At 46.5% G+C, this 27,539-nt stretch overlaps 1 protein-coding gene across 3 annotated transcripts; it reads right to left on the bottom strand.

The window, feature by feature from the left end:
* Nucleotides 1–5,888: 5,888 nt before the first annotated feature.
* On the bottom strand, nucleotides 5,889–26,506 carry ACTG2 (actin gamma 2, smooth muscle). Of its 3 annotated transcripts, none has more exons than XM_045549884.1 (9): nucleotides 26,491–26,506; nucleotides 15,794–15,955; nucleotides 15,278–15,406; nucleotides 13,235–13,345; nucleotides 12,879–12,963; nucleotides 11,258–11,419; nucleotides 10,281–10,472; nucleotides 8,962–9,143; nucleotides 5,889–6,107 (listed from the first exon to the last, which is right to left on the bottom strand). In XM_045549884.1, exons 2-9 carry the CDS (start codon nucleotides 15,917–15,919, stop codon nucleotides 5,964–5,966), a joined length of 1,131 nt encoding a protein of 376 aa, XP_045405840.1. In that variant the 5' UTR covers nucleotides 15,920–15,955; nucleotides 26,491–26,506; the 3' UTR covers nucleotides 5,889–5,963. The 3 variants fall into 3 exon arrangements, with proteins under 3 accessions (XP_045405840.1, XP_045405839.1, XP_045405841.1); XM_045549883.1 differs by lacking the exon at nucleotides 26,491–26,506 and adding an exon at nucleotides 25,023–25,118; XM_045549885.1 differs by lacking the exons at nucleotides 15,794–15,955; nucleotides 26,491–26,506 and adding an exon at nucleotides 25,023–25,111.
* Between the last annotated feature and the right edge of the window lie 1,033 nt (nucleotides 26,507–27,539).

The following is a 27,539-nucleotide window of genomic DNA, read 5'->3' as shown; positions in this document are numbered from 1 at the left end:
GCGCATGCCTGTAGTCCCAGCTCCTCGGGAGGCTGAGGCAGGAGGATCGCTTGAGCCCAGGAGTTTGAGGTTGCTGTGAGCTAGGCTGACGCCACGGCACTCACTCTAGCCCGGACAACAAAGTGAGACTCTGTCTCAAAAAAAAAAAAAAAAAAATGTAGCTTTAAAAGAGGTTTCTTTTTTCCCAGGTGTGTGTTGTCTGGTTTTTATTCTAATACAGGAAAAATATGGAGAGTTTATAGCAGGAGAATGACTGATAATTTACACAAATTATCTTTTCCCCATTCCTTTTAACTCCCAGCACTATGCTAGCGCATTATTCAATAAATTAACAAATTAGTTCACCAGTTACACCCCATCTCTTATTTTATTTCTTGAATAAATAAGTTTTCGCTCAACCGATTTGCAAAATAGCCTAAAATCTCATTAGAATAAAGTGGTGGAGGCTCAGGAATGTAGATTGGGTTCTGTGAGTGTGAACAATGGCAGGTGGGTGATGGGGGCACACGTGGGTGAGGGATTCAGAATGGGATTTGAAAAAGGATGAGAAGAACCAGGGTAGAGACTTGCTGTGGGCTGAGAAGTGGGCTCTGTGTAAGGGCAGGTACCTGAGCTGCTGCCACCAGGTGAGGCCCGACTGGGTTTGTCATGGCCACACCCCATGGTCATAACAACCTCAGAAGTAATGATTTATGAAATGTCAGACAGTACTTCAAGTTCCTATCGCTTAAATTACAAGAGTCAAACCAGAAGTCCACAGGCCAAACCAGCATTCTTAGGTGTGGAAAGTTTTAGAAGACAGGGATCTGATTGCAGGGGGGCTGGGAGGAAACAGTGGCTGGAACACCTGTCTTGAAGCTATTTGCATAGAAAGCACAGGACCTTTTTCTTATATTGATGTTTATAAGGGATGGTTGGACTCATGTTTGTACATTAAGCGCATTCTTCTTTAAAACAGATTGAAAATTTGTTTAGGATAACCTGGATGGGACACTAATGGCTGTCCAGGGTAGCTAAAGTGTGTCCCATTCCCATCCCCACTCCTACTGCCACCTCTGTGTGAAAAATACTGCTTACATTTTCATACCTGTGTAAACTCAGGGTTGGAAAATATTCATCTATAAGAGTTTGATTACCCGGGCGAGGTGGTATGCACCTACAGTCCCAGGTACTCAGCAGGCTTAGGCAGGAGAATCGCTTGAGCGCAGGAGTTAGAGGCTGAAGTGAGCTATGATCCCACCACTGCACTCCAGCCTGGGTGACAGAGTGAGACCTTACCTCTAAAAAATAAGATAAATAACAAACAAACAAGTAAGTCTCTTTGTCCCCAGGGTCCCGCTGCCTCAGGATTGTTGTGAAGGAAGTTGTCTGTAGGTTTAGGTGCAGGCAGACATTAACCTGCTCCTAAAAGTTATTGTTTTTAAAAACTTTATTGTGAAGTATAATATGTAGTGAGGAAAAGAGGATTTATTGTAAGAGTACAGTTCAATGAAATTTTCTCAAACTGAATACTCTCATGTTACCTGAATTCAGATCAAGAAATAGAGCATTACCAGCATCCCCAGAAACCCCCAAGCCCCTGCTAGTTACTATCCTTCAAGGGTAACCACTAGCCTGAGTTCTAACAGCAGAGATTTGTTTTGCCTGTTCTTTGTATAAATGGAATCATACAGTAAGTACTTCTTTCATTTAACATAAGATCTGTGAGATTAATACGGGTTGTATGTAGTAGTTGTATGTCATTCATTCTCATTGCTATGTAGTATTCCACTATGCCACTATACCACAATGTATTTTATTCATTCTACTATTGATGGACATTTGGCAGTTTCTAGATTTGAACCATAATGAATGGTGTTGCAATGAACATTGCATGTTCTGGATATTAGTATGTTAAACACATATATTTTCTGGATATTAGAACACTGCATGTCTTTTGGTAAACAAAAGTATGCATTTGTCTTGGGTGTATACCTAGAAGTATCTGACAACCCCCGAGGAGCAGGAAGTGGCCTCATTCTGCCAGGTAAGTGGGAGGTAATTCTGCTCCCTAATATGCTATTACTTTCTGTCTTCTGGCCAGTACCTGAACCAGGATAATGAAAATGCCCTGTTGACCACTTGTAGGAGGAACTGATCACCACCTTTTTGGATGACTTCCTTTCTCATCGTGATCTCTTTAATTGCCCTTCCTCATGTAAGAGGTGGGGCCCCAACATGTATGTTTGTCCATGAGACCCTCTCCCTTGCCCAGAGCTGATTGAACCTAGGTTAGATACCTGTCCACAGCTAGGCCAATCAAATTCTCTCTCCTGGGAATTTGGAACTGGGACCAAGAAAATATAACATAATAGAACAAGCATAAATAAATAAAGGGGGATAGAAAGATTATTACTAATGATAGTAGGATTACTGACAGGCAATTTAGGCAAAAGATATTTTGATTTCTTACTTTATACATCAGAAAAATTAAAAAACACTTTTAGAAGCAAGCCACAGAGTGAGAGAAAATATTCACTGAGGACTAATATCCAGAATAGTTAAAGAACAAGACAAGTGAAAGGCAACCAATAGAAAAATGGGTACGAGACTTGAATGGGTCCTTCACAATAGAGGATACTGAAATGGCCAAGAAGATGTTCAACTTCATTAATCATCAGGAAAATGTAAATTAAAACTACAGTAGGGCACCATTACACACAACAGAATGGATAAAATGAAAAAAGCTGACAATATCAACTGATAGTAAGAATGTGGGACAACCAGAACTCTCAGTCACTGATGGGGGCAGTGTCACTTGGAACAATCAAACACTGTGGAACCATCTACTATTTTGGAATATCTACTAAAGCTGAGCATACATGATAACATCACACAGAAGTTCCTCTCCTAGGTATACGTGCAAGAGAAATATATACTTTCGTTTGCCAAAAGACATGCAATGTTCATTGCAACACTATTCATTATGGTTCAAATCTAGAAACTACCAAATGTCCATCAATAGTAGAATGAATTGTGGTATAGTGGCATGGTGGAATACTGTATAGCAATGAGAATGAATGAACCACAATTACTACATATTTAATACAATGTAGATGAATTTCACAGATACTATGTTAAATGAAAGAAGTACTTACTATATGATTCCATTTATACAAAGAACAGACAAAACTAATCTCTGCTGTAGTTTACCAGTAAGAGCTGATGTTGCTGTGGGAACTTTAGTCATTCATCATGCATTCATTCATCCGATATTCGCTGAGCATCTACTATACATTCTGCTTAGTCTTTGGAGTGCAGCTCAGAAGGACTTACTATTTTTCAAGTGTTTGTAGATGTTATACTACTGTGATAAATGAAATACTGACCCATATCACATAAAATGCCATGCCTCCATTAAAAATGGGAAATAAACATACAAAAAATGTGATGCAGACTTTTCTTCTGTTGCTTGAACTTTTGGCCAGCTATATCTTTATCTACTTCAAAGGTTTTCTAATTCACTAAATTGATTGTGCTAAATTGATTTGATTAAGCTGGGTAGTATGTTTCCAGAATGCCCTACCAACAAGGCTCTGAGTTAGAGTTAGCAAAAAGAGGCCCTGGTGTGAGATTTGGAAGCCAAAATGGGAGTATCTGCCACTCCTCTGGGGAGATCTCCGTAGTCAGATGCTGTGACAGACAGATGTGCCCGGCACATAGATGGCAACTAGTTCTCCATGCACTGGTGAATCCTCTCTGATTATCCCACCTTGACTTCCCTAGCTCCTCTCACATTTGGGTAAAGTCTCATTCCTGTAATAAATCCCTTATTCCCGTAATGCCCAGAGTGGCCCTGCTCCCCTGAGTGAACTGTTAACTGGTACACCTAATCATAAAGGAAGGCATATAGTGAGGTGGGCTAACTTAAGAGTGTGGGCTCTGGATCCCAGTGGCCTGGGGGTGAGGATTAAGACAGAGAATCCACTAGCAGTACCTGCCACTCAGTTACTACCCAATAGATATTACATACAAAATAATAAGTAACAGCTGCCTCCATTGGCCCTCAGTGCGTGGGACATTGTTTCTGTTTATCTTTAATTGACTTTCTGTTGGATTTCCACTGTTCTCAAGCCACTGTCCCTCTCTCTATCAGCAGATAACCAAACATCCACTGAAGAATCTAGGACAGCACTTTTTTACTTGAAGTGGGGCAAGGCTAGGGGGGAAGGAGGGGGAGAGGGAGTAAGTGGGTGCGGGGGCTTGGGGAGGGAATGGCCTGCAGCTCTTCTTTGAAAGTGCCCTCAGCCTGTGGGAGCCCTTTGCCAGCACAGATGGAGAGGATGTGCCCTCACCAATCACTGGCAGGTGTGGGACTGTGAAAGCCCATGTCCCTTGCCTCCAGCCAGGCTCCTCTTAGACCCTGAGCCCACGGGTGGAGGGCCGGGGTCAGGCCGAAGCTGCCCTCTTCAGGACTTGCGTGAGATTGCCCCCTGGGCTGGCCTTCCGGTCCTTTCCTGTCCTGCCTCTCCCTCTCTGCTTACCTGTGTCTCCTGAGAGCACTTCCTTAAGGATTCACTTGCTTGTGAATCCTCATTTCAGAGTCTGCTTCTAAGAAACCCATCCGAAGACAGAAATCCTCTGAGGGTTTTGGAGAACATGCTTCTCTACCCCACGCCACCCCCAGAGGGCTAGTGCTGGCATGGTGAAAGGAATGTCTGACACTGAGGTCCCCATACTTCACCATGGGGCTCCACTGCCTCCAAATGGGTGTGTCTGCAAAGGCTCCTGGACCAGGTAGCATCTAACCAGGAGCATGAAGGCTGGGACTCGGCTAGCTGGATAGAGGGAACGATGCATCAGGCAGAAGTGAGGACTAGTTCTGCTGCGAACTAACTGGGTAGCCTAGTAAACTAGCTATAAAACAGGGGTGACACTGGCACCTGCCCTATAAGGGTTTTTGGTGAGGATTAAACGAGGAAATCCATGTAAAACTTTTAACCCAGTACCTAGCATATTGTAAGCATTCAATAAATGTTAGCTATTATTATTATCCCCTATTTTCTCATAGTACTCTGTGGGTGCTTCTATTATACCTCATATCATTGTCTTGTATATATGTGTCTATCTCTGCCTTTATGTAGGGAGACCCTGATGGGCAGGAATCATCTTTGTGGGGAACACTAATCCCTTGTGGCCTTGCCCAGCAATTCTAGATGCCAAACATTCAGTAAATACTTGTAAGGGGGAGGGGGAAGGAGAAGAATGAGGAAGAGGAGGAGAGGGAAGGAGAGAAAATATCCTTCCTAAGAGGATTAATGCTTGATTAATTTTGGAAATACAACCTAATCCTCAATGACAAAGGACCTTATAGAGATCTTAAGCCCACTATGGCCTTCGTTCATGTAAGTCACAACAGCATAGTGTTTGACTACTCATATGTCACATCCTGTAAGCCTTGTGTCATGGCTCTTTGTATTCGTGTCCTCTAGTGCATTGCCCTCGAGTACCAGGACTTACATCACAGAAAGCCCGTGTTTCTGAATCCCCCCAGAGTCTCTCATCTTCATTCTTACTCATGTTCAGGGAAAGGGAGACAACATGGTGTAGTAGAAGGAGCACTAGCTTTGGAGTCACATACACTTGAATTTTCATCTTGGTTCTGTGTGATCTTCACAAGTCCTTAACTTTCCTGAGCTCAATTTCCTCATCTGTAATATGGTAATAATAATAGTACCTACCTCACAAGATCATTGTGCGGATTAGAAATAATGTGTGAAAATAAAAAACAAAATTCAGTGATTCATTAGGAGGACAAAAAAAATTATAAAAGAAATAATGTGTGAGAAGTCCTTAGCACTGTGTGTGAGACCCAGCCCTGGAAAGAAAGAGCCCCACGCAGAAAAGTCAGGCTTGCAGGTTTTAATGTTTCATGACTGGTGACAGAGCAGCCTCGAGCGGATCCTCAGAGGAGCTGCTCTGACTTAGAAGCACTTCCTGTGGACGATGGAAGGCCCTGCCTCATCGTACTCGGGCTTGCTGATCCACATCTGCTGGAAGGTGGACAGAGAGGCCAGGATGGAGCCCCCGATCCAGACTGAGTACTTCCGCTCTGGGGGAGCAATAATCTGCAAAGAGCAAATGTGGTGAATCACAATCAGTCCCCAAGGGAACAGGCAAGGTGCCCCAGAAATGAACTTGCCATGCTGCCAGGCTGTCCTGGAAAAGCACAGCCTTCACAGTCAGAAATGGACCGGATAAACATCGTGGAGATTAGATTATTGCTTGAAATCTTCACTCCCCCACCCCTCCCTTTGCCCCTCCATGGGAAGAATGCATTGCTCCACCCTGTGACTTTGGGCTGGGCCATGTGTTTGCTTTGACCAATGGGATGGTAACAGAAATGACACAAACAGGGGCTTGAAATGTGCTTGGGCACTTGGGCACGCCCTCTTGGACCTCTGCTGTCTTCATGAGAAGAGCTGCCCTTGAGGAGCTGCTAGCACTTCAGCCTGGGCCCCATAGTGGGAGACGTGGACTTGACTGAACTGTCTGGACCTACTGTTGAAGCAGGGCTGCGTATCCAAGCCTGACCTTGATCAGCTGACTCCCAGCTGACCTGTAGATGCATGAGCAAAACATGCTTATTGTTATGTGCCCTGAGATTTCATGACTGTTACTCAGCAAAGGCTGACCCATACAAACATCTATGGGGGAGCCCTGTTCTGTTCTTGCCTGGAATTTGGATGCATAGGCAGGTTGGACTGGGCTTCCTCTGTTCCTGAGTCTAAACCAGACTACTCAAATCCTGTTCTGAGCTTTAACTGTCAATGGCCAATTATGTCTGAGAAGTTCTTAAATTCATACATACGTTGTTCTTCCTCCTTTCTGCTAGGAGTCCTGGGGTTGGCCTTTAGAAATTGATTGTCATGTCAAATAGCTTTGAACTCCACCTAAAAGTGGGTCTAGAAGAACTATGATTCTTCCACTAATGTCCCAGTTTCTGAAGGGTCTAAGAATTCGGTGCCAGAGCAAACCAGACAATAAATTGATTTTTTTTGTCTCCTTAGAATCTCTCTCTATATTTCCTAAATTGCAGAGACCATGGAATTGCAGAATAAGAAGGATCTTTCAAAGTTATTACTCAGGCAGACAAAAGTCACCCAGATGCTCCTTGAACAGATATTTCAAGGACTGGGAATGCACAGCCACTAAGAAGGTAACAGATTTTATTGCTGGGCACTTCTGGTTGTAAGAAAACTCTGGCTTGTCTTAGGCTGTTGGTTCTAAATCTCAGCTCCACCCCCACCCTAAATCTCTTCTGTGACTTTGAGGCTTGCCTCATCCACCTCAATTCCTCTGTACAAATCCCGCTGTCCAATTTGGTTAGGGTGCTTGTACGAGCACACACTCCCCTGGGCACCTTTGCTCACTCTGCTTCCCTTGCTTGGGGTCCCTTTCTCCTCCTCTTGTCTTATTTAGGTCGCCTCCCATTGATGGTGTCTGCCAATGAGACCCTAAACTCAATGAAGGCTAGCACGTGTTGCCAAGCTCAGAGAAATGGCTCATGAACGGGGAAATGCACCAGATCATTGGTGGTTGGTTATCAGTGTAGGTGACAGGGGCACCTTGCGCCTGTTGAACCAGAATCTGGGGGTGAGGCAGGTTTGGTACCCTGACACACAGTCCTGGTAGAAAGCTCCTGCCCCAGGCCTGGCATGATGCGCTCCACAGGGCGGGCCTCAGTGAACACACTGCTCTGTGGCTCTGGATGAAGAGAGCCACAGGTTCTCCCCAGTTTCCCAGTGGCCTGCTCTGCTTCCCTGCCACGGGCGCCACCTGTTAGGCAGGGCAAACGCCTGAGGCGGCCTTCCCTTGTGAAGAAGGTTCTTAGAATATCGGCAGAGAACACACTTCCTCACATCACGCCCACTCCCCAGAGACTGGCTTTACTGTGAGACTTTGTAACTTTCAACTGATTTGTTACTTCTATTCCCAATTCTTTCAGCCTGTTAGCAGTGGAGTTCCTAGAAGCCCTAAAAAGGTCTGAATGATTGCATGAAGCCCGAAGGCTGGGAGAAGCTCTCATCCTGCCAAGGCCGAGGAGGTGAAATGCTCTCCTGGGAAGCAGTGAGGGGAAAGCCGCGGCCAAGATGGGACAGTAGATCAGCGGATGTCCAGGAATCAGGCCCTACGGCCAAATGTCCTCTCTTTGGAAATTTTACCCTCCTCTAGGGTAACGCTCAAATTCTTTTAAAGGTTAAGATGCTATAGTGTGACCTCCTTCTTTTCTTCCCTTTTATTTTCCACCCCCTGATTTCCTCCCTCAACCTCCTTAATATTCTTTTTATCCCAAATTCTTTCAACCCCTTCTCATATGACAGCCATGTGATTAAGTTTGAGATTCCATGCTAAGCGTGTCTCTAGCCCATCAGTGTCCAAGGAACGTAATACCCCAAGATGAAACTGGCTCCAGTCCAGGACGGTACTGAACCTCCTAGACCAGTGAGCTCCTGGGCCTGGCAACCTAGCCCTGAGCATCTCTCAGGTAGGTAGGTCTTTGTACCAAGAACAGGATAGGCCGGGTGCGGTGGCTCACGCCTGTAATCCTAGCACTCTGGGAGGCCAAGGTGGGTGGATCATTTGAGCTCAGGAGTTCGAGACCAGCCTGAGCAAGAGTGAGACCCCGTCTCTACTAAAAATAGAAAGAAATTAGCTGAACAACTAAAAATATATAGAAAAAATTAGCTGGGCATGATGGCGCATGCCTGTAGTCCCAGCTACTGGGGAGGCTGAGGCAGAAGGATTGCTTGAGCCCAGGAGTTTCAGGTTGCTGTGAGCTATGCTGACACCACGGCCCTCTAACCCGGGCAACAGAGTGAGACTCTGTCTCAAAAAAACAAAACAAAACAAAACAAAAAACAAAGAACAGGATAGAAAAAAAACAAAGAACAGGATAGAGGGGACTGGGACAAGACCCACCTTGATCTTCATGGTACTGGGGGCCAGGGCTGTGATTTCCTTCTGCATCCTGTCAGCAATGCCAGGGTACATGGTGGTGCCCCCAGAGAGGACATTGTTGGCATATAAGTCCTTACGGATGTCAATGTCACACTTCATGATGGAATTGTAGGTTGTCTCATGAATTCCAGCAGACTCCATGCCTAGTGGAGGTCACAATATCTAGTCAACACCTCATGCATACTCACACCTCCAACTCCTCAAATGACCCTTCTTCTGTTGTTGCAACAACCCTAGCTCAGACCCTTAAATTCTCCCCAAAGGATTACAAGATCAGACCCCTACTTGGTCATGGCCCTGCCTTTAGTTTACCCCATTCTGACTGATCTTTCACACTGTTGCCCGCACTATTTCTAAAGGACCACTTTGGTCCCATCATCTTTTTTCATAGCTTTATTGAGATATAATTCACCTACCATAAAATTAACCCTTTTAAAGTGTACAGTTCAGTAGATTCTAGTAGATCCACAAGTTGTGCAACCATCACCACAATCCAATTTTAGAACATTTTTAACACCCTAGAAAGAAACCCCATACCCATCAGCAGTCACTCACATTTCCCCCTCCACCCCTGCCTCAGCCCTAGGTAACAGCTAATCTACTTTCTGGCCCTAGAAGGTTTGCCTATTCTGGATGTTTCTTAGAAGTGTTTGGAATCATACGCTATGTGGTCTTTTGTGTCTGACTCCTTTCACTTAGCATTATGTTTTCAAGGTCCATCTGTGTCACAACACATAGCAATACTTCATTCTCTTTCATCCTGAATAATATTCCGTTTTATGGATATGCCCATCATGTCATGTCTAACAGTCCCCCATCACCTACAGGTTGACATCTAGCTACCATAGCCTGGCATCAAGACCTTCTGCAGTGAAAGGCCCTGCATGCCAAACCAGCTTGTGCCACCCGCCTGGCCTCCCTGCTTCCAGTCTTTTGTCCGTGCAGAGTCACTCCATGCTGTAGATAGAAGAATCTTCCTAAAATACAACCTGAACTTGCTACACTGCTGCCTAAAAATTTTTTGTGTTTTAACCTCATTCTTAGCTTCACGTTATAATCCTCATCCTGCTTTTCCTATGTCTTGATTTCCTTACCCTTTTATTTAAAATTAGATTTTCCCTAGTAGAATTGTTTATATATTTTAGGTCCTTCCCAGGAAAATGTGGGTATGTATAAATAATAAACAAAGTGTCTGTGACTCCTGGTGTTTCTCTTTCCATACCACACCCACCCCTCCACCCTGCCCTTCTGATCAATCAAGCGCTCAGCGGGTACGTCACCAATGAAGGAAGGCTGGAAGAGAGTCTCAGGGCAGCGGAAGCGTTCATTGCCAATGGTGATGACCTGCCCATCTGGCAGCTCATAGCTCTTCTCCAGGGAGGAAGAGGAGGCTGCTGTGGCCATCTCGTTCTCAAAATCCAGGGCCACATAGCACAGCTTCTCCTTGATGTCTCGCACAATTTCTCGCTCGGCTGGAAAGAGCAGAAATGACAGTAGACCGATACTCAGCACTGTTAGTTTGGATGTCCCATTTTCATCTCCCTGAAAATCTCCTTCTTACATCTACTTTGGATTCAGTCTCAGAATGCTGATAGAATTTCCCCAGAAGAGGTTCAAGGATCTCTCTATCCGGCATTAATTTTTCCATTCCTCTTTCTAAAGTGGGAGTTCAAAATCTTAATTCCCAAGAAAGTCTTTGCATGGGGTTTCTGACAAAGCTGCAGGCCTTCCGGGACACATTTCTGGTCTAGACTCAGACTTATATGTTGTGATCTTACAGACTCTAGAAAGGCCCCAACCTGAAAACTCCTCTCGCCCAGATGGGCCACATGACACCTTCCCCTTAGACCTCACTTATTCCACTTGTCCACAGATAAGCCATGGACATCCCTAGGTAATGAAACACATCACCAGATCTTTACTACCAGTCAGCCCTGTGCAAACTAGCCTGATCCTGGTGAGGACGTGGACAGAGGTAGCTGATTCCTACAGGGGTAAAGTAGGCTCAGCAGAGTGCTGCTTAGGCAACTAGGCCTGAGCCAGGGCCCCTCCCCAGGGCATCTTGATCAGGAACCTTCTGCCTTAAAGGCTGCCTTGACTACCTGGTCTTACCCAGAGGCCCAGCTCCAGCTTGGGATCTCCTAGTCTACACCAAGAAAGTCTGAGGACACAAGGCCATAGAATTTTCATTAGTCCTGAGAACTTCTGGTCCTAAATCAGATCTGGTTCTGTCAGAATTAGGAATGGGGCTGGATACCTGTGGTCACAAAGGAATAGCCTCTCTCTGTGAGAATCTTCATGAGGTAGTCCGTGAGGTCGCGGCCAGCCAGGTCAAGGCGCATGATGGCATGGGGCAGGGCATAGCCCTCATAGATGGGGACATTGTGGGTGACACCATCCCCTGAATCCAGGACGATGCCTGTGGACAGAGGATAGGACCTAGGAAAAGCTCATTCTTGTCTTTCATCTGTCTCTTTCTGGGGCCTGTTACCAATGCCACTTAACTCCCACATTTTCCTTTAGTAGTTAAAATTCACCCATCCTGAAAATCATCAATCAGATTTTTTATTTTTTGTGTATGTCAATTTTTTTCTCCCAAAAGAGATGGTAGGCCTCTGGAAGGCAAGTCAAATGTCTCTCTTTTTTGTATTTCTTGAAACACATTTAAGCATACTTGTCAATTTGCATTAAATCTAAACCAAACATCCTTTAAGTGAGATTAGATAGTTTGCACATCCTTTAGGCATCAGATTAACACATTCACACATATAATCAGATCGTTAGATCTGGAAGGGGCTATAAAAGCAGCCAATTTGAAAAAAAATTAACATTCTCTACTGATGAAACTTTAAGTAAGCCATGAAAGGAAGTAAGATTTATCAATGTAGAAAATCTTTCTTGGTCTAACAGCCATGGTCTCCCATCCAAGTACTAACCAGGCCAAATCCTGCTTAGTTTCCGAGATCAGATGAGATCGCGTGCATTCAGGGTGGTATGGCTGTAGATAGCCATGGTATAATTGATAGGAAAACACTACAATATCACCATTATTATTTAATATTGTCCTGGATGTTCTAGCCAATGCAATAAGCCAGAAAATAGAAATAAAAGGTGTTACTACAAAAAGACATTGTCATTATTTGCAGATGATGTGGTTTTATACATAGAAGACGCAAGAGAATCAAATAAGAGATGACTAGATTTAATTAGACGGTTCAGGAAGGGCCAGATGCAAAATAAATATTCAGAAACCAGTAACTTACTCTTGCGCAAATATCTTAATCACAGAATATTTTATAATAAAAATTAGAGACAACTTAAAGGTCTAGTAAAAGACAAATGGCATAATAAATAGATTATGAAACCATCATACAATGACTACCATGCAGCCATTAAACATGACGTTTGCTACAAAAAAATCAAGTGAAAAGTGCAGGATACAAAACTCTACATGCCATGTATTTCCCCTTCACTATCCTTAACACCTGCAGTGAAATTTTCCTTTACTTTTGTCTCTCCCCCACCAAATGGTTAGCTCCATAATGGCAGGTCTGTCTTGTTTATCAGTGTATGCTCATGGCCTGATACTATTTCTGGTACATTGTGGGGAGTAATGGAAAATATCTGATGGACAAATGAATGGATAAATCAATTAATACATAATGAATGAATGTTTGAACAATGTTTATAGAAGCTGTCAAGTCCCTACTAAAGACTACTTTTTACTTTGAAGTTTCCTCTGTTTCCCTGAGCACTTTTCTATACCAAGTCCCTGAACTTTGTTCCTTTGATTCTTCTGAGCAGGAGCCTCTGCTGGAGCCCAGCTTTCCCCTACTTCCCCTGAAGTGAGAAAAGGAACAAATTACAGGTCTACTCACCTGTCGTGCGGCCAGAGGCATAGAGGGAGAGCACAGCTTGAATGGCGACGTACATGGCAGGGACATTGAAGGTTTCAAACATGATCTGAAAGGACAATGAAGAATAAAGGATTATTTGGCAAAAATCACAGTACCTCTTGGCCTACAGAATGGTTTGTAATCTTATTAAGGGTAGGAATTATGCCAACTCGATCCTTCTTTATCCCATGCCAACCTTCCATTCATCCTGGCATGGGCTATGGACATAGCAGGTCCTCACAGAATTCTATCCCGTTAGTGTATGAAGGGGAGACAGTATCTGGCCAAGCATCCTTGTCTCATTCTTGTGCTGGTGCTCAAGTCTTCTAGCCTCTTACCTGGGTCATCTTCTCCCTGTTGGCCTTGGGATTTAGGGGGGCCTCTGTGAGCAGGGTGGGGTGCTCTTCAGGTGCTACACGCAGCTCATTGTAGAAGGAGTGGTGCCATATCTGGTTGAGACAAAAGCCAGATGAGTCCAGCAGAGTCTGATTGACATTCCCATGCTGGGGCAGTGTGGTACAATGTTAGACAGGACGGTGCTGGATCTGGAGGGGAGACCGTTAGCCCTAGGAATTTCTGGTTGACATTTAAAGGGTATTCTCCTTCTCAGCAGAGCCCCAGGCAGGACTCAGACCTGGGGCCAATATGCTTTGTGTTGATTATTTCCCTTTGAGCTTCCCTCCTCTTCACTCTGCGCTCTTCCCTGCTCTGTTTTGTGCTCTGGGGGCCAAGCACAGGGCATCACTCAGTGTTCATTGCTTTCTGGCTTCTGGCTATGTTTAGCCAAGGGAAGATACCTGAATACCTGAAGGAGACTGGAGAGTGGGAGAAGAGTGAGAGGAGAGATGGTATTTATTCTTTTTTTTTGAGACAGAGTCTCACTGTGTTGCCCAGGCTAGAGTGCCGTGGCATCAGTCTAGCTCACAGCAACCTCAGACTCCTGGGCTCAAGCGATCCTACTGCCTCAGCCTCCCGAGTAGCTGGGACTACAGGATGTGCTACCATGGCTGGCTAATTTTTTATATATATTTTTAGTTGTCCAGCTAATTTCCTTCTATTTTTAGTAGAGACGGGGTCTCGTTCTTGCTCAGGGTGGTCCTGAACTCTTTTTTTTTTTGAGACAGAGTGTTGCTTTGTTGCCCTGGCTAGAGTGAATGCCGTGGCGTCAGCCTAGCTCACAGCAACCTCAAACTCCTGGGCTTCAGCGATCCTACTGCCTTAGCCTCCCGAGTAGCTGGGACTACAGGCATGCACCACCATGCCTGGCTAATTTTTTCTATATATATATATTTTAGTTGACCAGATAATTTCTTTCTATTTTTAGTAGAGATGGGGTCTCACTCTTGCTGAGGCTGGTCTCGAACTCCTGACCTTGAGCAATCCACCTGCCTCGGCCTCCCAGAGTGCTAGGATTACAGGTGTGAGCCACCACGCCTGGCCTGGTCCTGAACTCTTGAGCTCAAACGATCCATCCACCTTGGCCTCCCAGAGTGCTAGGATTACAGGCATGAGCCACCACGCCTGGCCTTCGCTGCATCTTATGTGCAGCATGTATCTCACATCCAGAATGACTGAATCTGGATTTAGAGAAAAGTATAAATGAATTACATATTTCAAATCAACATTCTTCATTTCCGGTTGCAGTCTGCTCAGTAAGCCCTTTATTACATTTCAAAGGACAATCATTGCTCAGTCAACTATCAGCAAAATTGATCAAAAGAATATTAGAAAGGCTCCATTGGCATATTGCACACACCATTTTGTTTATCATGAACTCTACCTTTTAAAAATTATCTTCCCTTTTTTGTTCTTTGACAAAAACCTTCTAGAAACCCCTAGGGAATCCTACTTAAAATTTTCATTAGAGAACCATCATCATAATCTAGCACCAGTGCACCTATCTGAGGTCAAGACAGGGAAAATAAAATGGAGAGAGGGCTATCTGCCTCTCTGGAGGCAGCATCAGCATTTTAAAGAAGAGGTAGACACAGCCCTGAGTAAACACTGCAGGAAAGGACAAAGGTGTGTGTGGGGGGGGACTGGGTGGGGCAGGACCTCAGATTCTAGGACAGGGAGTTAGGAACCTGAGGAGGTGAGTGACCTGAGCTAAGCTGTGTTCAGAAAGATAAGCTTTGCAGCTGTGTGGAATCACTCAACTGATTAATTGGGTGGATGGGAGCTGGAGACAGAAAGCCATTGCAATAGTCCAGGGCTGGCAGCCTAGGTTGGAGAAATGGTCATGGGGCTGGAAAGGAAGGAAAGAAGGATGTGAGGAACATATTAGAGGAAGAGTTGACAGGGCACAGTGGCCTATGGAGTATGAGGCTCATGATGACGCATTGTCCTTGCAGCAAGCACACTGAGGGCGAGTCCACAGATACCTTCTCCATGTCATCCCAGTTGGTGATGATGCCGTGTTCAATGGGGTATTTGAGAGTGAGGATCCCTCTCTTGCTCTGCGCCTCGTCCCCTACGTAGCTGTCTTTCTGGCCCATGCCCACCATCACACCCTGCAACGCACAAGAGGAGGAGAGAGAAGGGGGTCAGCAGAGGGCTCCTGGCATTGGAAGGTCTCTGACGGAGGATGGGAAAAAAGCTTTTCTTCTCCTGGAGACAGGATAGCAGGAAACGAGGATGGAACAGATACCAGCGAGTGTGAAGGTGATAGGAAGAGAAGGCGGAGGACTTCCTGTGGGTTGGTCTCTCTTCTCTCTTCTAAGACAACATCGTTTTCTGAGAGAAACTTCATAAACTTCTTCCCTTCACCTTAACACACACACACACACACACACACACACACACACACACACACACACTCACACAAAGCTCAGCACAGTCTCCACCGTGCAAGGCTTACTCCTAGTGGCTCAAAGCCCGGGATCCAGATGAGCACACACCTGGTGGCGCGGGCGGCCCACGATGGAGGGGAAGACAGCCCTGGGGGCGTCATCTCCTGCGAAGCCTGCCTTGCACAGGCCAGAGCCATTGTCACACACAAGCGCGGTGGTCTCCTCTTCACACATGGCGAGTGTGGCCAAGTGAACTGGGGGCTAAAGCACCTTGGGGGTAGGGAGAGAAGAGAACTAGTCAGCCACTAGTCAAATCATGTTGGAGGCAGTTTCTTGGTTTTGGGGCCTCACCTCCCCTGCAACCACGGCCCACTTCCAGGAAAGACAGGTGTAGACCTGGCCTCCCACTCTCTGGCAGTTGGGCCTCTTCCCTCTTACCTTGCTGTTAATGGAATTAACTGTGTCTCCCCCAAATTCATGTTGAAGTCCTAACCCCTAAATTAGGTCTTTATTTATTTATTTATTTTTGGAGACAGAGTCTCGCTCTTTTTGCCCTGGCTAGAGTGCCGTGGCATCAGCCTAGCTCACAGCAACCTCAAACTCCTGGGCTTAAGCGATCCTTCTGCCTTAACCTCCCGAGCACCTGGAACTACAGGCATGCGCCACCATGCCCGGCTAATTTTTTCTATATATTTTTAGTTGGCCAGATAATTTCTTTCTATATTATAGTAGAGACGGGGGGGGGGGGGCGGGGGAGGTCTCACTCTTGCTTAGGCTGGTCTCGAACTCCTGACCTCGAGTGATCCTCCCACCTCGGCCTCCCAGAGTGCTAGGATTACAGGCATGAGCCACTGTGCCCGGCCTAAATTAGGTCTTTAAAGAGGTAATTTAGTTTAAACGAGATAAATCCAAAATGGCTGGTGTCCAATGTGACTACTCCCATTGGACGAGTGTCTTTGTAAGAAGAGGGAATTAGGACACAGGTGCATGCAGAGGGTAGGCCATGTGGCTGCAGCAAGGAGGTGGCCATCTACAAGCCAAGGAGAGAGACCTCAAAAGAAACCAATCCTGCGGACAGGCTTGCAGATGGCCACCTTCTCGCTGTCTCTAGAACTGTGAGAAAAAATAAATTTCTGTTGTTAAAGCCCCCAGTGTGTGGTACTTTGTTACCGCAGCCCTGGCAAGCTAACAACCTGCCTTTAAAGACCTGAAATGGCTACAAAGCTTTCTCCAATGGAGAGAATCACTAAGACTTGAAGGTTAGGAAAAGAGTTGAAAAGCTTTGTTAGATCTCTAACAAAGGATTATTATTTGCAATATATAAAAAGGGCCTACAAATCAATAAGAAAGAAGCAAACAGCCCAGAAGAAAAACAAAGACTATGAATAGATAAATGACAGAAAGGTTAATGCAAATACCCAACAACTATGTGAAAAGATGCTCAGCCTCACTAGTTATCAAAGAAATGCAAATCAAATAAAACCATTTCCACCCTTCATGTTGTTACAATTCAAAGTTTTATAACAGGTATTGGCAAAAGTGTGGGAAAACTGATACTTTTTAACTAGAGAAACAATGCCCAGCTGGAAACGTTACCCAAACGTCCAAATTTTGGAATACTGTACTGCAGTTAAGAGAAGAGTAATGTCTAACTGCCTTGGACTAACATGGATAGATTTCTAAACCATTCTGCCGAGTGAGAAAAGCTCTCTAACCCAGACCACAGGGCCCAGAATAGGATATCCCTATTGACCAAGCCATGTGGCTGAGCAGTGATACAATTAGGCTTTATATACAGCTGCCTGAGTCGCTGTCACTGAAAGGTGTTAATTAATGGGTCAAAGACAATGTCAGTGTCAACCTGGAGGCAACAATATGTCTCAGGGCTCCACTTTTGATCTTCTTTTTTCTTTTTTTTCGGGACAAGGTCTTATTCTTCTTCTTGCTTGGGTTGGAGTGCAGGGGCGTCATTCTAGCTCACTGCAACCTCAAACTCCTGGGCTCAAGTCATCCTTCTGCCTCAGGCTCCTGAGTACCTGGGACTACAGGTGCATGCTACCACGCCTGGCTAATTTTTCTATTTTTTGTAGAGGTGGGGTCTTGCTTTTGCTCAGGCTGGTTTCGAACTCCTGGCCTCAAGCAATCCTTCCACCTCGGCCTCCCAGAGTTCTAGGATTACAGGAGTGTGCCACGATGGCTGGCCTCTTGATACTTTCTTACACGACCTTTATGTAAATGAATTGGATGAAAATACAGAGCACAGGCCGATCAAATTTTCAGATAAAACAGAGCTGGAAGAGAGTAATATTAAATATGTTGGATGGAAGAATAAAATCCAAGATCTCAAAAGGCAGAGAAAATGAGCTGAGTCAAACAAGATTAAATTTAATGGGATAGGCCAGGTGCAGTGGATTACTAAGCCTGTAATTCTAGCACTCTGGGAGGCCAAGGAAGTAAGATCACTTGAGGCCAGGAGTTCAAGACCAGCCTGAGCAAGAGCGAGACATCGTCTCTATGAAATAGACACAAAAAACTAGCAGCATGTGGTGGTACATGCCTGTAGTCCCAGCTACTTGGAAGGCTGACACAGGAGGATTGCTTGAGCCCAGAAGTTTGAGGTTGCAGTGAACTATGATGATGCCACGCACGGCATTCTAGCCCAGGCGACAGAGCAAGACTTTTTCTCAAAAATAAATAAATAATATAATAGGATGAATATAAAGTCCGACATGTGGATTTGCATAACCAAACTATGAAAGCTCTTGTTCAGCACCTGTGACCTGGTGTCCTTTGACTGTCAGCAGTGTGCTCTGGCCAGAAAAAGGTTACCCTCAGCCCTGGCTGGATTACTGTGTCCAGTTCTTGGGGCCACCTTTGCTGGCAAAGGTATAGAGAAATGGGCTCACATTCACCACTGGTGAGTGTCAAGTTGTCCTATTTTTCTGAAGGGAAATTGGAAAATACTTATCAAAAACCTTGAAAATGTACTTATCTTTTGACTTGACAAAAGTACTTCTGAGAATTTATCCTTGTGAAACACTCATAGGTGAGTAAACTATTTGGCTAAGAGTCTGTTTAACACAGCTTTGTTTAAAATGGTCAAAATCAGAAACAACCTTCATGTCAAAAAAAGTTATTGAAGAATACATAAATTGTTTTGTTTTGTTTTGTTTTTAGACAGAGTCTGGCTGTGTTTCCCAGGCTAGAGTGAGTGCTGTGGCGTCAGCCTAGCTCACAGCAACCTCAAACTCCTGGGCTTAAGCGATCCTACTGCCTTAGCCTCCCGAGTAGCTGGGACTACAGGCATGCACCACCATGCCTGGCTAATTTTTTCTATATATATATATTTTAGTTGACCAGATAATTTCTTTCTATTTTTAGTAGAGATGGGGTCTCACTCTTGCTGAGGCTGGTCTCGAACTCCTGACCTTGAGCAATCCACCTGCCTCGGCCTCCCAGAGTGCTAGGATTACAGGTGTGAGCCACTGCGCCCGGCCTAGAATACATAAATTGGTTTGTTTGTTCTTGTTCCCATGAAGGAGAAGGTAAAAAAAAGACAGAAAAAAAAAAATAAATACATACATAGGTTTGTAGATTTCTTTGCCAGAAATCTCCATGCAATGGAGAAAGCAATATATTTCATGCACTGGAAAAGGTGCAAGTTTCTTTGTTAGGAGAAAGAAAGTGGTATGTTTGGTGTTTCCATTCTCCATAAAAATGTATTTTTAATTAAAAAAATTTGAGATCCTCTGCATTTATTATCTACTTAATCCTCAAAAATGCCCTGAGAGAAGACATCTTTAATTCCATTTTATAGATTTGGAAACCAAGCCTCAGAGAAGGTAAAGAACTTAGCCAGAGATCTCCTCTCCGGGAAGAGGCCAGGAGAGGCAGGCCTGGCATCCACTGCAGACAGGTTCCAAAGCCTGAGCATGTCCTCTACTTTAGCGAAACTGTCATAACTGTCATAACTTCTCCATGTTTGGTGTTTTCCTTCATCCTGTCTATGTCTCTAGAGCTGTTGGCAGCATAAGCCCTAAAACAAAAGGGTCTATGTTCTTTTCTCACTATGAACCTCTCAGCCCCTCCCATGCCAGGACCATATCTGGATTTACTTTTATAGTCCCAGCACCTAACTCAGCATTTAGCACATAGTAGGTGCTATGGTTTCAATGTTTGTCCCCTCCAAAACTCACGATGAAATTTAATTGCCATTGTAACTGTACTAAGAGGTAGGGCCTTTAAAAGGTGATTAGGCCATGAGGGCTCTGCCTCACCAACATGGATTAATGCTCTTATCTTGGGAGTGTGTTTGTCATTAAAGTGAAAATGTTCCCCTCTTGCTCTCTCTTGCCCTTCAGCCATGTGAAGACACATCTCGGAAGCAGAGACTGGGCTCTTCCCGGACACTAAACTGCTGGTACCTTGTTATTGGACTTTCCAGCCTTCAGAACTTTGAGAAATAAATTTCTTTCTTTCTTTTTTTCCCCTGAGACAGTCTTGCTCTGTTGCCTTGGCTAGAGTGCAATGGCATCATCATAGCTCACTGAAACCTGAAACTCCCAGGCTAAAGTGATCCTCCTGCCTCAGCCTTCCAAGTAGCTGGGACTATGGGCGCCCACCACCACACCCGACTAATTGTTTTTTTCTATTTTGTAGAGATGGGGTCTCTCTCTTGCTCAGGCTGGTCTCGAACTCCTGAGCTCATGCCATCCTCCCTCCTTTGCCTCACAAAGTGTTAGGATTACATGCGTGAACCACCATACCTAGTCTGAGAAATAAATTTCTATTGTTTGTAAATAACCCAGTCTCCACATTCTTTTGTAGCAGCAAACATGGACTAAGACAGCAGGTGCTCAATGAATGCTGAATGACGATCCCACCACTGAGTGGCCCCTCCCAGACCTGGGATCCCCAAATCCCCGCAGTCCAGTCTCAAGATGGCTTTGTCACACAGGCCTGATTTAGAACCGCATGGGCAGTTTTCTCTGCAAGCCGGCCAGCAAGCAGCCACTGCCCTGCTCTAGCAGGCAGTCCACTCGGAGGGGAAAACCACCTGGAAAGCTAGAAGGTAGCCAAGAGGCAAAGCTGCACCGCTGTGACTGCCTCGCTCTAGGGTCCCCCCAGCACCCCACTCTTGTATATGAGTCGTAGTTCAAGCTTGTCTAGCTTTTAAATGAGCCCTTTTGTCTGCCCACCCACCCAGATCCCCACGCAAGGAAAGAGAGACAGCATCAGACTTTTTGTTTCCCAAGCAGAGCAGCAGCTGAGACAAGGCACAAAGCAACTTCAAGCTGTCAACAATGCCATTCTGTAGCTCTTCAGGTGGTTTTAAATCTGCTCCTTTGAAGGCAGGGGGAGGGCTGGCTGAGGAGCCTCCGCGGAGTCCCTAGCTGCCCTGGGAAGAAGGGCTTTACCCTGGAGCCAGACTCCTGGAACCTCTCCCGCCAGGAGAAATTCTAAACCTTCCTCAGCTGCTTTCTGGTAATTTGTGGCTCGACTGGAGCATGTCAGCTGAACCAGAGCCAAAGTCACTGTGGTTTCCTGGGGTCACAACCGCTTTGCGCTAGCAGGAAGCTAAGCGAATTGTTCTGGCTCTTAAAGCGCGTACTACATCTGGGCTTCATTGAGGAGCTCACTGAGTTAGAAGTGCAGCTTTTATTTCATCCCCCAAAGGTGGCCAAAAACCAAAGACATAATGAGTGCAAATAATTTGCTTACTCCCCCCTCTCCCTGGCCACCCCCAACCCCATGTGAGGACAGGGGTGTCAAAGTCCACCCTCCCCATCACCGTGAGGGAGGCAAGTTTGGCTCCAGGGTTCCTGCCACCTCTCCTTTCTTTGCACTTCTCCCTCCTGATGTCACCCCTTCCCTCAGCCCAGTCCATGTGTCTCTCTCTGGCCCTCAGTTTCCTTCGCTATGAAATGGAAAAGGTAATATCTATCTCATGAGATGATGGATCAAATGAAATCATGGAAATGAAAGTGCTATATAAGCTATAAATCAGGATAGGCAAACTCAGGCCTGTTTTTGTATGGCCCCACAGGTAAGAATGGTTTTTACTTTTTTGTTTTTTTAAGAGACAAGCTCTCTCTCTGTCCTCTGGCTAGAGTGCAGTGACATGATCATAGCTCACTACAACCTCCCACTCCTGGACTCAAGCGATCCTCCCACCTCAGCCTCCCAAGCAGTTGGGACTACAGGCGTGCACCACCATGCCCGGCTATTTTTTTTATTTTTTGTAGCGACATAGTCTTGCTATGTTGCCCAGGCTGGTCTTGAACTCCTAGCCTCAAGGGGTCCTCCTGCTTCAGCCTTCCAAAGTGCTGGGATTACAGGAGTGAGCAGTTGGGTTTTACATTTTTAGATGGTTGGGAAAAAAGCAAAAGAATAATAATATTCCATGACCCATGAAGATTACATGAAGTGTCAATCTCAGTGTCTATAAATAAAGTTTTATTGAAACACAGCCATGTCCTTTCATTTACATATTATATATGGCTGCTTTGTCACAATAGCAGAATTGAGTAGTTGTGACAGAGAGCTTCAGGCCACCGAAGCTTCAAAAATTTGCTATCTGGGCCTCTACACAAAAGTTTGTCAACCCCTATCTTTTATAAAGGGCAAAATAATATTAATAATAACAATTCTTATTAATCTCTCAGTCTTATTCATCAAAACTTGCTCCCAGGATGAAGCCTGTCATGTTGGAAGAAATTGAATGATCTATTTCACAAATCAATGACTACTGAAGGTTGAATTTATGCCAATTCCCAAAGACACTTTCATTTTAGTGGAAAGTTTTAGCCCTAAAAGGAAGGCTTCTCAGATGGTGAAATTTCAAACAATACTTGGGGACATATTTTTTGGGTCAGGCCTTCAAATGACATGTAAGCAGCTGCCTATCTATTATTATCTTCCTACACACACGCACACACACACACACACACAATCAGCAAACTTGGCAGACAGAAATCACTTCATGAAAACACTGCCATGGTGGACAATTCTAACAGCGGCTCTAATTAACTGTAACTTCAAGGGAATTTCACTGGGTTCATATACATTAATTCAACTAAAAACTACTCTGGTTAGTACCATTTCTGATCCTCAGGAATCTGCCCCTGGCACCTGCTCTTCTGGCTCTTACCTGGCCTCCCATTCGCTGCCCCGGCTCAGCTCCAGTCCAGACCCCTTCCTGAGCTCCAGCCCCACAGACCCTGCCATGTAGCTGTCGGCATGTCCCCTCCCGCATCTCAGCTCACCACCTCCAGGGCTGCTGTACTCATCACTGGCCTCTGCCTGGAACTGACATCCGAGACTCTGGGGCCACCTGCCACCTACCCTGGGGCCTGACATGCTGGTGCCTCCCTCTGCCCTCCCAACCAATCACCAGCCCCTCTTAATTCTGCCTCCACAGCACCAGTGACACCAGTGCCACCAGCTTAGGACCACTGCACATGGCAGTAGTGCTCTTGCCCTGTTCCAGCCCACTCTCCTCACAGCTGCCAAAGCAGTCCCTCCAAAGGACAAATCACTTGCTGTCACCCTCTAGATTAAAACCCTTCCTTGGCCACCCCACCCTCAACATTGTGTGATCCTTTAGTTTAGAGGATAAAGCCCTTGTAATGCAGCCCTGCCCACTCCTCCGAATTTAGTTCTCTCTGCTTTCTGCCTTGCAAGCTAATTTCAGTGGAGTCAACCCTACTTGAGTCCCAAAGACCATGCTTTCTCTTTACCAGGACCACCCTACTTCAGGAACCAGCTCAGGTACCCCTTCCTCCAGGAAGCCTTCCCTGGTAACTCCTGGGCTGGGTGAGGGCTCCTTCTTACCCCTTTCATATACTTATCTGCTCCATGTTTCTCATCTGTTTATCCATCTCTTCCAGTGACTGTAGAAGCCCCCACACCGTCCCTAAGGAGCAGGGACTGTGCCTGCTCATTAAGTGTTGGTAGAGTGAACAACGAGGAGGAAAATTATCTTGCCCCAAGATCATGATGTCACACTGCCCATCCTGGTTTCTCAGGCCTGGTGTGTAGACTCTCACCGCTCGTTGCAGTCTCTCCAGCACCCGTCCATCTCTGTCACAGGAAGCTCTGCCTCTTTTCAGCCCAACCAGTCTCGAAGTCCAAACCCACATTCAAATAGCACAAGTGAGCACCTAGAGCCTCCCTGTGCAAGCGCAGTCCCTGACCAGCAGCCTCAGCGTCACCCCGGAGCTTGCTAGGAATGCGAATAACCGGGCCCCACCCCGGCCTACTGAACCAGAATCTGGCGTGGTGTGAAGGCCATTTGTGTTTTTAACAAGCCTTCCAAGTGAGTCTTAAAGTTTGAGAACTCAGGGCCAGGCCCTGACAGCCTTGGGTGCTTTATGCATGCATTCTCTCACCTAATCCTCACAAGCCACTGCCGAGGAGATATCATCACCATTACCCCCATTTTACAGGTGAGGAAATTGAGGTCACTCAGTAACTTCGGCAGCCTGGCAGTCTGCCTCCAAGGCCTGCACCACTACACCAGCCTGCATCAGCTGGAAAGAGATGCTAGAGGGTTCTCATCACAAAAGTGGAAAGGGGCCCCTTGGTCTCATCTTCCTCTTAATCCTTTGTGCATGTGTGTCTGTTGGGGAGGGGGGGCGACAGTGACACTGGTAGGTGGTCTCACAGCTGGGAGTGAGTCTTTGGGATGAATGGCTCGACTTCTGCGGGCCTCAGTGTTCTCATCACAGGAGGATGAATTAGATGGCCCCCAAGTTCCTTTTAGACCTAAAACCTCATGATGCTACAGGGCAAGTGTGACTTTTCCCATCCCTCAAGACCCTAGAGACTTCAGACTGAGAAAAATCTCCATTCGCCTCAGCCAAGCACAAATCAGAGGGCAGAGAGATCCTCCGGGGACTGAAGAAAATATCGTCCCACTCCCAATACAGACATCTCACGGCCAGACGGCTCATGGACATGGGGGCCATGGTTGGCTTTGGTTCAAATATCCTGAAAAAGAAGCTGTTTTTCTGCAAAGTATCTGCTCCCCTAAAACAACCTCCCAGACATTCTGACCCATGACAAAGGACATCAGGTGTCACTCTGCACTGGCTCAGGGAGCAGGGCAAGTAGTGACCGTAATCACTAGCTGGAACTGCTCCCTGCCCCAGGACACCCCAAGGCCAGAAATGCCTTCTCCTGGCAGGCAGCAATGTGCCTGCAGACGCCACTGCGCACCAGGGGCCTTGACGTGTGACCTGGACCAGCGTCACAGAAGCCAGGCCAATCTGGAGGCGCCTCCGGCACCCAGGAGGCCAGACAGCCCCAGAAAGGAAGAGGTGGCAGAAGTACTCACCGAGGGGATGAGAGGTTCTTCTCCTGGTGACTAAGGGCTGGTGTGTCTTTGGCATAAATACCAGAGCAATATAAAACCCCAGAGGCGGATCTTCTTTAAACAGAGTCCCTAAAAAGGCCAGCTGACGGTGTGTTAGCAATATTACCATATAAGGTGTTTTTTTCAATAAATCGCCTTGGGGGGTGGGGAAGGGGGGTGGGTAGAGAGAATTACCATTTGAAAAATGTATGCAAAAGGACTCCAGTGGCAACAGCCTCCGTGCTGGTGGATTTGTTCCTTTTATGCTGCACTTGCATAAACAGAACTCACACCAGGCCTTATAAGCTGTCCAGAGTGAGCCCAGCTGCAGCTCTGCTCCTGGAGTGAGAACCATACCAAGAATGGCAGTGGCCTCTGTCCACACCTCCCTCCTAAGGCCCTGCTGCTGCCCCTGGGTATGCCTGGGACACCCGTGCAGTGTCCCCAGAATGGGTGCAATTGTACCTTGTCTGGCACAAGCCTGGGGCTGAAAAGCTAAAGGGAAATGCCCTCGGTACCTGGGAAAGAAATCCCTGTGTCCTACTCACCTGCTGCCACTTGGCACAACCTCCTAACCCTTGGGCTGTCATCTGGGGGTCTCAGGACACCTCCAGCTTCCTCTGGAACTCCACTGTCTCCTATGTTTCCTTTCCTGAGTGGATTCCCTGTACCAGTTTCTAAATATTGGGAATTATGGACTGAGGGATCTGCCTCAGGGTCGAGCCTCTCCTAACAAGACTCACAAGCCTGTAGAATTTTCCACAGTCCTGTGGTTCTTGCTCTCCTTTTTGCAATTCATGTTCTCTCCCTAGGCAGCTGGTTCGAGTCCCACAGTGTCAGCTACCAGCTCCATGGGATTACTTTCAACTCCGTATTCCCACGGTCCCAAGACCTCACCTGATCCAGGCTAGAGTGATCAATTGCCTATTGACATCCCCCTCCAGATGATTCTACAGCTCTTCAAACTCAGCCTGTCCAAACTGAACCCTTCTCCCCACCCTCAAAGCTGTGTCTCCTGGGTTCCCCACCTCCGAATCCTTCCCCTCAGTCCCTCAAGCTAGAAGCCAGTCAATCTAGAATCCTCTCTCCCTCGTGCCCCCACAACCACCTGGGCACCCTGCCAGTGGTGCACCCCTCAGAAATGCCTCTCAGCGCACGTCCTCCCTTCCATCCCTGTGCTGCTGCAGGCTGGTCCTGTCTGGCTGGAGAGGGGCACAGCTTCCTATCGGCCTTCCTGACTCCGCTCCATCCACATCCCAGTGGTTCCCAAAATGGGGGACCGCCAGAATGCAGCAGCAGCGTGCTGTGGGAACATGTTCAAAATGCAGATTCTCAGGCTCCCTATGCTAAGAAACTCTGGGGCTGGGCCTCAGCCATGTGTTCCACAAACCTCCCCAACCCAAGGGTCCAAGACCCCCAGCCCACAACAGAAGCCGCATGCATTACATACCTGCTATGGCAGGGACTTCTAAGTAGTTTGGGGGTGGCCTGGTGCAGTGGCTTGGCGCAGGTCTGGTTTCCCCATTAACTGAGAATTGAGGTAGGGGGACATGTGGATAAGGAGTGTCCTCTGCCGAGAGATCCCAGAGGAAAGAGTAGGAAAGGCTTTCCATGGTTGTCCCCTGTGGAGAAGGGACACTGTTGCCATCATGAGGTCCACTTACTCATTTTTTGACCACTGGCATGAGTGTTTAGTGCCTTAAGTGTAAATTTCAGGCCCTGTGGGAAGCTTCCCTGACCCTTTCAAGTTCCTAGGAAAGCCATCACTGGGGATTCTGGAGGGAAGAGGGCTCCCTTCCTGGAGGTGTGCTGCACAGAAAGCGGCAGCGCATGAGGGACGAGGTGGGAGCTGTCCCAGCAGGTACAGAGTGCCGTCCGTCCTGACTGGCCAAGGTAGGCAGCTCAAGGGTAAGTGCCAGGGTCACAAGCTCCCCCTCTGAGTCTCCCTCCTGGGGTGGGAATGAGGCCAGGGTGGGGCCAGGGTGCCAGTCTCCCTTGACCTGGCCATGGATCTAGAGGGTCATCATTTCCCTTCACAGTGTAAGGTTGGCTCAACTTCCTTCTAATCATTCAGCTCTGTGGTCAGGGTACAGATGGGGAGACTTTGCCCTGGTGGACGTTCACACCTTAGATGGCACAATCAGGTGACAAACAATAAAGAGGGAACTGGTTGTGATCCAGGCTCCAAACAGCGCAGAGAGCAGAAAGGATGGCAAACGAGTAAACTGAGGCTCTTAGGAAATGCTAAGGGGGGCCGGGCGTGGTAGATCATGCCTGTAATCCTAGCACTCTGGGAGGCCAAGGCAGGAGGACCGCTCGAGGTCAGGAGTTCGAGACCAGCCTGAGCAAGAGCGAGACCCCATCTCTACTAACAGTAGAAAGAAATTAGCTGGACAACTAAAAATATATAGAAAAAATTAGCCAGGCATGGTGGTGCGTGCTTGCAGTCCCAGCTACTTGGGAGGCTGAGGCAAGAGGACTGCTTGAGCCCAGGAGTCT

This window comes from Lemur catta, chromosome 4, assembly GCF_020740605.2.
Source record: "Lemur catta isolate mLemCat1 chromosome 4, mLemCat1.pri, whole genome shotgun sequence".
NCBI lineage: Eukaryota > Metazoa > Chordata > Mammalia > Primates > Lemuridae > Lemur > Lemur catta.
Note: the sequence above shows the minus strand (reverse complement) of the source record. Positions and strands in the feature narration are given on the sequence as shown.

What these genes read in the sequence shown, in the direction of transcription:
- ACTG2 (XM_045549884.1), bottom strand. Translation starts at nt 15,919, where the DNA reads ATGTGTGAAGAGGAGACCACCGCGCTTGTGTGTGACAATGGCTCTGGC. An exon ending in TGCCTCTGGCCGCACGACAG is followed by an intron (nt 11,420 to 12,878) that starts GTGAGTAGACCT and finishes CTCTGTCCACAG; the next exon opens with GCATCGTCCTGGATTCAGGG. An exon ending in CCAGTACCATGAAGATCAAG is followed by an intron (nt 6,108 to 8,961) that starts GTGGGTCTTGTC and finishes TGCTCTTTGCAG; the next exon opens with ATTATTGCTCCCCCAGAGCG.